General features: G+C 42.5%; 1 protein-coding gene across 3 annotated transcripts in view; it reads right to left on the bottom strand.

Annotated features, from left to right (window-relative positions):
- MCTP2 (multiple C2 and transmembrane domain containing 2) overlaps positions 1-12,999 on the bottom strand; it is a 139,796-nt gene that overhangs the window by 47,343 nt on the left and 79,454 nt on the right. For all 3 annotated transcript variants that reach the window (XM_068143357.1, XM_068143358.1, XM_068143359.1), the window contains 4 exons: positions 11,836-11,938; positions 2,981-3,082; positions 2,098-2,172; positions 261-380 (listed from right to left, as the gene is read on the bottom strand). In XM_068143357.1, coding sequence (XP_067999458.1) covers positions 261-380; positions 2,098-2,172; positions 2,981-3,082; positions 11,836-11,938 — 400 coding nt within the window. The remainder of the gene's footprint in view (positions 1-260; positions 381-2,097; positions 2,173-2,980; positions 3,083-11,835; positions 11,939-12,999) is intronic.

The raw sequence follows: 12,999 nt of genomic DNA on the forward strand, positions 1-12,999 counted from the left end.
TCAGAGTCACAGCCATCTTCAGTTTTTGGTGCAGGTTGGTGAGCACCTTTGCACCAAGTATAGAAAGGTCTCATTTCCATACCCATCAGGCCCAATTTGGCCCAAGATGGCTTGAAACCTGCAGCCCTGCAGCTGCGTAGCTACTAAATACCAATAACAGCAAGCTATAGAGGGCTTTATGCTGGTGGAGGAGGAGGCATGGAAACACTCGAGATCCTGCATCACTTAGCCTCATGCAATGAAAGAAGAAATCCACTTACCACAAATGCTATCATGCTCTTCACTGTGGACTCCCAGAGAAAGCAGCTCCGGAGGAACTGTATTGTATTCCATATTGCCATGGTGATTTTTTTCACACGATCAACATTTCTTGATAAGATCTGATAAATATTGAGTGGGAGGAGGGAAGGAGAAGAGGAGTTTAATCAAACACACTTAATATCCTACTATTGCTTCAGAAACAGGGATAATTTAAGCTACAAATGCATGCCAAGGCGCATATTACAAATAAAGCCTCTATTTCAGTGACACACTCCAGCTCCTGTCTGCTTTCTGATTACACCCAAACCTTCCAGATCTATTCTTGCCCTTAGAAAGAGAGGGGGAAATATAATGAAAAAAAAAAGAAGGCACATCTTGATGCAGAATCTAAACACAAATGGTAGCCCAGACCTACCTTCATTCCCTTTCAGTTCTCAGATATAGCAATGTCTTAGGAAAAGGGTCAGAGTGAATGCAGTCAAAACACTGAACCTCCTCTCTACATGTTTTGGATTAGTCCACAGAAATAAATAGGGAATTTTACCCTTATTATAGTGCAGCCTTGTTTAAAAAATAGGATAAGGGCTACTGTTCTAAAATCCCACGGACTTTTCTTTTGCTTTAGGGACTGCAAACTGTGTAACACCCACAACTAGACTCCTATTGAGTCTAGGAGGCTCTAAAAATCATTCCAGCAATAACATTACCCTCCCATCCTTATTGTCCAACCTTATTTCCTTAGAGACCTTGAGAGCTGGCAGCTCCTTTGGAAGGTGAGTTGTGAGCACAGACTCCATGCTCAGGGCAGGGATGAGTCAGCCCTTGCTGAGGTGACTCAGCAGCTCTGGCACTTGCTTCATGTCTGTCTGGGTTTGGGCAGCACCAGTGGTGGCATGGAGCAAAGGTAAACATGAGTGCAACCCTTCCCAGGAGCTGTCTGCTCAGTGCTTTGGGTGGTAAAGAACAAAAGCTGCTAGAAAGAGCAGCAAGGCTGGTGAGCGGTCTGGAGCACAGCCCTATGAGGAGAGGCTGAGGGAGCTGGGGTTGTTTAGCCTGGAGAAGAGGAGGCTCAGAGGAGACCTTATTGCTCTCTACAACTACTTGAAAGGAGGTTGTAGCCAGGTGGGGGTTGGTCTTTTCTCCCAGGCAACCAGCACCAGAACAAGAGGATTCAGGCTCAAGCTGTGCCAGGGGGAAGCTTAGGCTGGAGGTGAGGAGAAAGTTCTTCCCAGAAAGAGTAATTGGCCACTGGAATGTGCTGCCCAGGGAGGTGGTGGAGTGCCTGTCCCTGGAGGTGTTCTAAAAAGGATTAAAGGATTGGATGTGGTACTTGAAGCCACGGTTTAGTTAATCATGAGGTATTAGGTAGTAGAGTGGCCTTGATGATCTCTGAGGTCTTTTCCAACCTTACTGATTCCATGATTCTATGAAAAAGGTGCTTACAACCTTCCAATAGCTGGGGATTTCTGGGGGGGTGGGTGGGTTTTTTGTGCGTCTTCTACCACTTGCATCATAGAGTGAGCAGCCCAAGGTGATCCTCCTTTGGCAGGGGGATGGACTTGATCTTGAAAGGTCTCTTTCAAACCCTAACATTCAGTGATTCTGTGAACTATCATTTCCTCCACTCTGAAGCACGAAGCAGAACTACTGATGCAAACCGGATCAGAAAGCAATTTCACGTTGACACAGAAAAACCTTCTAGTATCGACAGAAATAAGCAGCATTTACATGTGTTCAGCATTTTCTGCCTAAATAGGGTTTTGTTCTCGCAGCCATGCTACAGCAATTCAACTCTTTCCAGCCCAGATGTGAGATTAGCAGAGGCACAATTTTCACCTTCTTAGAAAATTTCCGGTTGTCCTCCGTGAAGCGCTTCTCTCGGGGCTTGAAGGTTCTGATGCTTGCTTTTATCTAACAACAAAATAATAAAATACTTAATTGAAGGGAAAAAAAAAGCCATTCCAAAAGATGCAATGTAGTTTCAAATTCATTATTTCATCTTTGCATCACCAGTGTTAATTGGGAACGGCACAGTTTCAGGATCTTTCGCTCTTTTCGGCCTCTACACGACATAAGAGGAGCTGCTGGGAGAATTGTGGATGAGTTAAATTGGGCAGGACTGGGCTCACCTCTGTGGATGAGTTAAATTGGGCAGGACTGGGCTCACCTCAGCAAGAGCAGAGCTGTGGTGCAGCCCTCGATGGCCTTAGTAAATAGGATTTAACTCGGTAAAAGGCTGTGGGGCATAAACAATTGAGACTGACTCAGCCACCTAAAACCTAAGTGCACCGCGTACATGCCTCATTAATTTTCCTGTCAGCACCCTGGGAAGGGAACATCATGGGTCAGCTTTTTGGGAAGGAAGTAGGTGTTACAAGTAATGTATAATAGCCTAAACATTAAGCCCTCTTTTTTTTTGTTGTTGGCTGTGGCTGGCATGCAGTAATCAGCACCTCCTTCCTAAGGCATTTGTGGTGACTTGTCAGTCCAAAACTGCCCATGCATTGTCCTATCCACCCGGAGAGGCCATCACAGAGCTCTGATGTCCTGGTACTTCATCAGCCACAGTGTAAAATATCTCTCCACCACCAGAGGCAACCAGATCAGGACTTTTCCTGCTTGGCCCCTGGTTTGTAAAGGATCACCCCTCCACCTGTGTCCTTGCAAGATTCACGTTTCTTATGTCAGTGATAAGCAAAGAGAAAATATTTCAACTTACAGGATTAAATAGGACATCCAGCTCCAAGTAAATTACTCCTTTTGAAGCACGTTCCAAGTCTTTATTCTTCAGTGTGTAGCAACTTTGTTTACCATTTCTAATCTATAGTTTGGGGGAGGGGGAGAGTGAGACAAAAAGCATCAATATTTTCCTGGCTGTAATTCACAATAGAACTTAAAGACCCTACAAGCAAAAAAAATAAACAAACAAAAATCCCAGGCACAGGAAGAAAGGGGAAAAAAAAAGCTCCTGCTAATGTATTTGGAGCCTGAAATACAAAATGACCGTTGGATTAAGAGACCTATAAAATTGCAGATTAAATCTCTTATGGTCCAACTTTAATTTACAGACCTTGTACTTTATAGTAGAGCAGTGCGTGCAATAACCAGCCTGAAAATTCTGCCCTGGAAGGCAGTGAGCTGATGGGAAGTAATCAGCCCCTGTTATTACAGGTTTAAAATGGGATTTTTCTTCCAAAGTTCAGGAAGAGAGCCACAAACAACAGCTTACCTACCCTACCGCACGCTCCAGCACACGAACCCGCTCCTTAACGCCCAGTTTGTTGTTAAGGTTGTCAAATTATCACCCAGGAAGCAAACACAATCCAAAGAGATTAATCAGCTTAAGTGGAGCGAATGCTAATGTAGCAAATGTTCAAAATGAACTAATTTGTGGGAAAAGACTTCTCCCTCCACCCCACCCCTGAATTTCAATGCCATTTCTCTGCTCTGAGCCGCCGGTTGGCCCCATCTCATTAAACATCTATTGGGAAAAAAAAACCAACAACAACCAAACAAAAAATTCAACAACAACAACAAAAATAATCCTCCCTCACCATTTTGCAAACTACTTGGCTCAAATCAAAAGCATTCTCTCTTCAAAAAGTGATGGCAGAAATGTATTTATTACACACAGTAGGATATGTATTGATTAAACATTTGGCTTTTTCAGGAAGCAGACCAGTTAATTCTAAACAGCAATAACATAAAAAAAAACCCTGCAGCTCACCAAAAAAGCTACATTCAGGGACTGTAATGATCAAAGTTTAAAGATAAGGGAGGAAATTTGGGGGCATGAAATTGCAACCATATTTAAAACGGCTATTGCTGCTCTGGCTCTTAGAAGAGGCACTCCTATAAACCATGGCAGAAATGGGTAAGGGGAGGGAGGAGGCATAATGGGAACCAAGTGGTTTCATGAGACACAGGGAAGGTCACTTTCCTCCCCACTGTTGCTCCACTCTTTCTGTACCAAAGCTCTTCAAAGCACATGTGGGTTTTCTGGCTAAGAGTTGAATGGAAAGAAGGCTCTCACAAGGACCATCTTGGCATCCTCAGTGGTGTCCAAACAGGAACTGCAGGGTCCTGCACCTGGGCCAGAACAATCCTCACTATCAATACAGACTGGGGGATGCGGTGATAGAGAGCAGGGGGAAATACTCTGTTTTAAGAGCTGAAGCTGGATCAAAGAAGTTTGTTCACACCGTAACTTGCAAATCAGCAACAAATAGCTTTCACCTCTGTGTCTTCATAAAATAGGAGCTGGTTGTCTCTTGGGAAACTTTTTTTGCACTGTGTCATTATTGTTGTGGCTATTCCTGAACTGACCAGGGCAGAAAGTGCAAACAGAGTTTTACAGTCAGCTTTGTTTAGCATCTTTAATTCTAAGTGCTTGACTTGTAAAAGATGTGCAGTTATAACTAACAGTCCAAAACTAAACATTCATACAGCTCCTAGCTTGTTGGGCTCCTTCAGAGGAAAGAAAGCACAAGAGGGAAGGATTGGCTACAAAATGGCCTGTCTCCACTGCACTTTCATTTGGTTGAAAAGAAAAAGCCCTGAAAAAATGTCAAACAAAAAAGTCTCTCTTACAGTCTTGGCAACGTCCTACGCCAATGCGGTTCAACAGAAGGTGTAAGGTAATTCTAACACCCATCACTGCATGGAGATTAGTTTGGTGGCATGTCTCAACTGTGCCCAGAAGAAAACATGCAAAATAGCTTTTAATACTCCATGTTTTCATCGCATGCTGTTCCTGGGCCAGAGTTCAGATTCTGTTCGAAGTCTCTCTCAGCCGTGAGAGATGGACAGTCACATTAGTTTCATCTTGGATCTATTTCTTTCCCCTCTCTGGGTACTTTTCCCCACTTGGTGGTTCACACAGACGGCTAAACTGCTCTCTCCAGCTGCAGAAAGGGTGAGCAGCCAGGGCTGGGGTCCTAGGATGAACCTCAGGCTCAAAAAGATCATATTTCTTCTATCATCCAAACACCTTTTGCTACATCAGATTCCACTCAAATATTCCTGTAAGCTGTGTCTAAAATAGGTTATCTTTCCTAGCCATGTTTACATTTACTTATGGGAACAAGGAAGGAAAGGAAAATGCAAATTAAATATGCAAATATCTGCAGGTGAGATCCTTAAAGAGCCACAATCAATATTATTCCTTTATTGATTATGTTTTATATCCTCACTGAATACCAAATGCCTGCATTCTCTGAAAGCTTCTTAACAGCATGCAACAGACTGGGGCTTAAGCATCGACCAAGACTGTCCGTAGCCATGAGACAGTTATGCCTACCCCACCAACTTGCTTCACTTTGCAAAGTTACCATCAGAAAATTTCTGAAAAAAAAAAGGAAGAGTCAAGATTTTTTCCCCCAGGGAGCTGCTGATATTTGGGGCATTTCCCTGCTCTGGATCAACACAGAAAGAAAAAAATATCAACATCAACATTTTCACAGAAAAATTCATATTTCAGTCCCTTCTCCATACAGGACCACACAGAAAACAAAGATAATTATCAGCTGGAAGGAAAGCTGCAATTCTTCATGCATTAATTTTTTGGACACCTGAGACAGACGCAACTTCTGGAAGTGCTTTATCTGAAGGGAACCATTCAGGCACACAAAACTGCTGCGCAGTCAAGGCCCAAAGTGCACCAGGTTCCTTTCAAATGAACGAATATATTTGCCAAACCCTTCTCGCAGACATCCCCAGTAAAACAAATGTGACTAAACACAGTATTGATGTAGCCAGCCAATGCTAAATCTATTAGGCAGCAACCTTCTGACTGCTTGGGAATTTTAATGAAATAGCGGAAGCCGAGATTGATATGACACGAAACATGGAGCAGGCAGGACCCTTACGCAGCAGAGGGTGGCTTTTTCCCTTGCTGTTGTCTCAAAGAAATATGGTTTGGTGGCTTCTCTCTGTTGTTTTGTTGTGGGTTTTTTTGTTTGGTTTGTTTTTTTTTTTCCCCTCCACATTGATTGTAAGAAAACTTCACTCTGTAGCCAGCTTTGATGCAGATTCGATGCCATATATTGATGACCTGACAGAAGAACGCTAGGTTAAACCTCTGTACATCAACACCCGTGACGTGTGGAAAGGGCAATGGCTACTCTCCAAGGGTAATTCATCTAAAGCATTTGGGACCTCCGATATTCCAGCTTGAGCTCATTGCTGATGCACAATGTCATACAGTTTACCCTGAATAACATCAAGCTGTCTTGAAACAGGCACACGCCTACCCTTACAAAGGACATATTTCCCCAGTAAAAAGGTGAAAGCAAGCCACATACTCAATCCACCTGGATATAAATGGAGAGGTATTTTTGTTTCTCTCCAGTTTTGCAAGGTACTTCAAATTGGTTTTGTATGAAATGCCTGTTCATTATTCCCAAAACTCCTTGCCCCAAACCTTTCACTTTTAACAATCCTCCTCTGTGAGATCTGAAGCGGAATGGAAATTTGGGCTCTTGGGAGAGGATTGATATCCAAAGACCAAATGGATCTGGAGCTGATGTTCTGGAAAGAAAGCAAGCAGCCACGTGAGGGCTTCCAGGCATGCTGAGAAGGAGCTGAAAAGCCTGGGAGCACAAGGATCCTAGGTGATACTCAAGAAAAACATCAATGCTGCCACCATTTCACTGAGTAGTGTACAGCCGGGGGATAATTTAATTCCTTTTTTGATTTTATCTCTTTCTGGAAGAGATGTGGGAGGTTTTTTCCCCCATTCTAAAATGTCTAGTTCATGAGAGGAATGAAAGTCAGAATAGACTGTCCACTTCACAACTGCCTCTATCTCATAAATGCAGCATTTCCACTTCTCTCAAATCTGAAGCTTTCTCAATGAAAAGGCTGTGCACTTATGGTCAAGTGCTAAGTAATTGCAGCCATCAGGTGTCTACTCTGAGTCCAGGCCATGTTTTAAGTAATTATGCTTGTGAAAGGCATCCTACTTGTTTTCAGTGTATCACTGGCTACTGACCTTGCTTGGCACTTGAAAACATTTCATAGACCTCTTCCTGTTTGCTCAAAAAAGGGTGCAGCTGAAGTCTACTTTGAGCTGATAATTTAGCAGATAAAAACCAGTCCATTCCGTGATACAACTTCACTCAAAGACCTTTCTACATGAGGATATTTGATATACTCTGCTTTCAAATTCATTGAAGCACACTTTATGCTCCCATGTCTCTAATAACTTGCAGCCTTCTAGGAGATAGGAGTCTCTTGAAGCAAAACCAAAAAGACAGACCCTCACAAAGAGAAACACCGTTGCTTTTACCAAGAGCTAGGGCACAAAAGAACACAGAGATGGAAAGGACTTCTTTGATCATTAGTTCAAGTCCCTCAAAACTACAAAACTTCTAAACCTATCAAATGCCTTTCTTGAAGCAATAAAGTTTTTGCCCTACTTCTCCATTTTCCAGGATCTCCTTCAGTTTCTAGCACAAAAGTTTCCTCTGTTCAGTGGTGTAAATGGTCTTCTCTTTCAGTCCCCACACTCTGGGAAAGCAATCTCCCTTGGCCCAAAAGTTAGCCAAGCCAGGCTCTATAGGTCACCCCCAGGAAGAAAGTGAACCATTTTGCTGAATATCTAGGTAGCACTGATCTGTGTTTTTCCAGTTTAAATTCTGCTTCTGTAGCTGATCAGAGCTGAGTTTGAGATGAGGTCCCTCACATGTGCTTTAGAGGAAGACAGCAGTTTGACACAAAGAAAGGCAGGATTAAAAAAAACCCAAAGAATAGGTTGGAAGAGCTAAAGGTAAAATGCAAGCAAAGAACCACTTCTCTCCCTCTGCCCCTCACCTACCTACAAATAGAGAAAATTCCTAACTCAGTGTAATGCTAATCAATGTCTCTGCAGTGCATTAATGATGGATCTGTATGAGAAACAAAGCAAATTGTGTATTCATCCAGCATCACTTCATCATGCCCATCAAAAGAGCAGGAAGTTCTCAGCTGCATTCATCATCTGACACTTTCAAACTCCTCTCATACTGCCCAATTTGTGTTTCTTATTTGGTGCTTGCAACAAGCCCACATGATAGTCAATGATGAATGCAAAGCCTGAGTAATTTCACTATCTCTGAAGTTTTGGGGCAGCACAGTTATTTGTCTGTTAATGTGATGATGAAGGTGTACACGCTTGCAAAATGCCAGAGTAAGGCTCCTGACTATATTTAACCCAAAATTTGTGGTGAAAACACTTGATGTCCCTCCAACATAGATCTTATTCAAGGCAATTTTCCATTAAGAAAAGAATCTAGTCATCCATGAACAACAGCTGAAGTAAACTTACTTCATGTGCTGACAGTTCACAAGTCAAATCTGTGCATTTTAAGAGAGAATAAAAAAAAAAACCCAAACAAACCCAAAAGGCAAGTCAGAGAATCACAGAATGTTAGGAGTTGGAAGGGACCTCCAGAGATCATGGAGTCCAACCCCACTGCCAAAGCAGGATCACCTAGGGCAGGTCACACAGGAACACATCCAGGTGGGTGTGAAAGTCTCCAGAGAAGACTCCACAACCTCTCTGGGCAGCCTGCTTCAGTGCTCCAGCAGCCTCACTTTGAAGTGTCTCCTCATGTTGAGGTGGAAGCTCCTGTGCTCCAGCTTGTTCCTGTTGCTCATTGTCCTATCGCTGGGCACCACCAAAAAGAGCCTGGCAGCTTCATCCTGACACCCACCCCTCAGAGATTTGTAGACATTGATAAGATCCCCTCTCAGCCTTCTCCTGCCCAGACTAAACAGCCCCAGTTCTTTCAGTCTCTCTACACAGGAGAGAAGTTCAAGTCCCACAATCAATCCTCTTAGCTCTCCACTGGATTCGCTCCAGCAGATCCCTCTCTCTCTTGAACTGAGGAGCCCAAAACATGCATTTATGTTTTCAAAAAGATAATTCAATACAAGGCAAATATTAGGCCTGCTCAGATAGAAAAATTAAACCTATATGACTTGAGAGGCTTCCTTGAGTCTATTCACCTCAATGGTTCAAAGGACACCTTCAAATTTGCAGTGAAAATGACACCAGACATCGACATTCCCAGTTCAAGAAGAGAGCTTAGTAAACTGCAGCTCTCTGAGCAGACTAATAGGTAGAAAATGCTTTTTAATCAGAAGCAGAGATGACTATATTTACACTAGATTTGACTGAAATAGGAGGCAGAGAAGTTTGGATGGGAAGGAAGAAGATCTGTTGGCAAGGGAAAGTATAAACAAATATTTTTTTGCCTCCAACCTTGGACAAAAAGCCTATGCTGAATAGTTTGGACATTACCACACACATGCACTCCCCTTCTCTGCCTTGTTACATGCTTCCTAAGGGATACTTGACAAATGCCTATAAAATCAACAGAAAATCCAAATCTAACATCTTCTCACTGCGAGCCCACACAGCCTGCTGCCGATCACGCAGACCATTTGGCAAGCACTGGGTCTGCAGGAGAGCAGCTGCTCCAGCCACTCTCTTCCAGTAACATCAGAGATATGAGGACTTGGGGAAAAATTAACCAAGTGATCAAAAATGGAATAAAAGATGTTAAGAGGTTTTTTCCTCCCTGTAAACATCAAATCATCTTCCCTGCCCAACTGACTAATACTGTTCTAAAACTGGAGATATTGACAACTCAAGCCACTAAAACAGACAAACAATCTAAAATATCCCCAGCCTCAAAAAAGAATGTGAAGTCCAAGCCATGGAGGGAAGAGAGCTGTAAAGCACACAACAGCAATGGGGCAAGGAAGAGCTCAGTATTTACTCCTCAGCTTCTATAGCTTACTCTTGCTATATCCCCCTAATGCAGGGGTTCCCCTCTTCTGGGCTCCAGCGTAACTTGGAAAGAGCACATGGTGGAAGAAAACAAACACACTTGCCTGAAGAGATTCAGAAGCCACATTGGTTTTAATTTGCATACACACTGAATAATGACAAAAGAGGAACACATTGGCCTACTGCTTTACCACTATAAAGCTTTTCTTAGCCTGAGACCAACTCCTCTGAGTCAATTTAAGAGTTTTCTGGGCAGTTTGTTATTTATTCAGAAACATCAAAGATTTGCATTTCCCTTCTGGTCTTGACTGGTCCCTTACCTAAACCATGCTGACTCTGCAGGGTGTATATAGCCTGCTTTGATCAGATGAGACCTTTGCTTTCCCTCTAGAAACCTCCAGTTTCTCCACTCTCTGCTAAGACAGAGCCCCACTGACCCATTAGTGCAATGCTGTCTTCCCTTCATCAGTCCACCTCTAAAGTTCAAAGACAAACTCTTGCCTTAACCATGAAAGATGTGTGCCAGGCTTCGTGCAGAGGCAAATATACTTTCCAGAGGGACATTTTGAAACACTTCTGCAATTCTGTACTCTATAATTTCAATCAGGATCCACTGTCTGCCGATTTGAGAGTGCTATTACCCACAGCATCACGCTGTGCATTGCTGAAAGCATCTCACTACTGCGTGTATCACTGGAATCACGTGAAATATTGCAAGCATGAATGTTCACACAGGGCTCACAAATACCTGCCACACCCTATTCTCTGCATAGAGAACCTACTGCACAACATCAGGGGCACAGAATCTGCTGCACAACGTCAGGGGCTGAGAACTCAAGGAAATCTCCTGCGTACAGTTAAATGTGTTTATACAACGTGACTGGTAACAGCAGAAGAGTCCCATGGATGTTTCAAGCCTCACCTACTAATTGAGATAATAAAAGTCACAACCTAGAAAGTTCTTTGTAAATATTACTGTAAGTTACCAGAACGTTCTGTGATGCTACACACACATGGAGCTGTTTATGCTTTCTTGATCTGCTTTACTCACTCTATTAATACCAGCCTTGTTCCAAAACTAAGTCTTACCAAACACAAAGCTGCTTTTTTCCCCCCCCCATTTCTCTATTAATGTCTTTTAATGACCCTTTTATGTTCCCTTCTCTTTAGCTTGGCCTTTTTTGGCCATTTCTGAAATAGCTGCAACTCTTCTTAATCTCCAGAGTGACAACTTTCCCTCAAGCTCACTTTGTTTCCGTTTTTGATTTTATACTCCCATGGCAGCGCTCACTCTTCACATATTTGTTTACAGAACAAAAGCCACCAGTCTTTAAAAGCATTATGGAGTAGAAAACATCCCTTTTAGGTAATTTTATTCAGCTGTGCCAATAACAACAGCTATCACTAGTCAATCCTACTGTGATGTGCAATTACTTTTCCTTGGAGTAAAAAGAAGCAAGACAGAACAAAGACATGCTTCAAATGTTACCTTCAGAAGATGATGTGGAAATATGCAGCACAACTCAATTATGTTTTCAGACCTCCATGGCACACAGTGCTGATGAAATACAGACACTTCTGCAATCTTCCTTCCAATCAACCAAATTTGTACTTGAATGGGTTGGCAACGCTCAGTACACTAAGGAGAACTATAAACACTGCCAACTAAGGCATATATAGAGCACAGAACCTGTTTATCTCTAAATCTGTGTTGCTTTGTGCTATGGGGAAAAGAAACTCCAGCTCGTTCCCAGAAAAACCATTGGTGTTTGAATGATATAATGGCAAAGGTAACTTACAGACAGCAAAGGGATGGCAACTTTTCCAAGAAAATCAGGAGGCTTGTCTCCATCTTCATCAAACACTGTCACTTCCAGAACATCATGAATGTCTTTAATAGGGCTGGAACAGAAAGTGCAGACACTAATAAATAAATAACTAACTTTGATACACAGGCACACAGTCTCCTTCACACTGTTTTACTAATTAAGTCTGTATTACCTTGGGGTATAAAACCAGCATTTAATTAAATAACCCCCCAAAATGAATCAGATGATGGGTATTCCCCAAGCTTTCCTCTCATGCTTCCATCCCATAACGAGGTGAAGAAAATAACTACCAGACAGTGACATTGTTGGTGCATTGATGATGCTGCCAGTGTAAAACTCAGCTCTCCAGCAGAGAAAGCTGGTGACTGGGAGAGGGCAAGGGCTGAATTAAAAAAAAACCTCAGACTTAAGCACTTTAAAAGAAGCAACCCAGGAAACAAAACTCCCATAACTTCATTTGACTTGAATTATTATCTCCCTGCTAAGGGAGAATTATATTAAAAAATGCATATCAGAAACTTATCAACCTTAAAGGCCAAACACACAATAATTTTGTTCCACCAGGGCAAATGATCTGATGTGGCAGCAGGCACTTGATCTTCAGTATTCATCAGATCATTAATAAATCAGAATCTCATTTGAGAAAAGTTGTCTCTGTGTGCCTGCAAAAGGATGGGCAGGGAAGACAACTTAGGAGTTGTATTCATTATCTTCTCTTTTCCTTTTTCCACATGCAAGTGTCAAAGAAAGAGGTATGTGGTACAGTACACATTTGTTTTAAGTGCAGCCCAAAAGAAAGTGGCTTCAGAGCAGTCCTGCTCCTGGAACCTCTGCCTGCACCACAGAGTTGTTCCTCACAGATCAGAGTCTGAACCCAAAAGCCACCTGACTGTCTCTCCAGCTAGCAGTTGAAGCATGTTCTGTGATGCGATCCAGTGGCAGCCAAACCAACACGAAACACACTGTTTGCAAGACATTATGGCTTTAAAATACATTGAGACCTGACCATGCTTCTATATCCCCCTCCAAGCTATTATCATTTTCCATATGCTATAGCTACCAGTGGTATCAAATATTAAAACCCCACAGTGACACACACAGATAAGTGTGTTGCAGAAAAATCTGAATATGATG

The sequence above is a fragment of the Melanerpes formicivorus genome, unplaced genomic scaffold (genome assembly GCF_026170545.1).
Source record: "Melanerpes formicivorus ecotype bairdi unplaced genomic scaffold, bMelFor1.0.p_v2 SCAF_10, whole genome shotgun sequence".
In the NCBI taxonomy this organism is placed as follows: domain Eukaryota; kingdom Metazoa; phylum Chordata; class Aves; order Piciformes; family Picidae; genus Melanerpes; species Melanerpes formicivorus.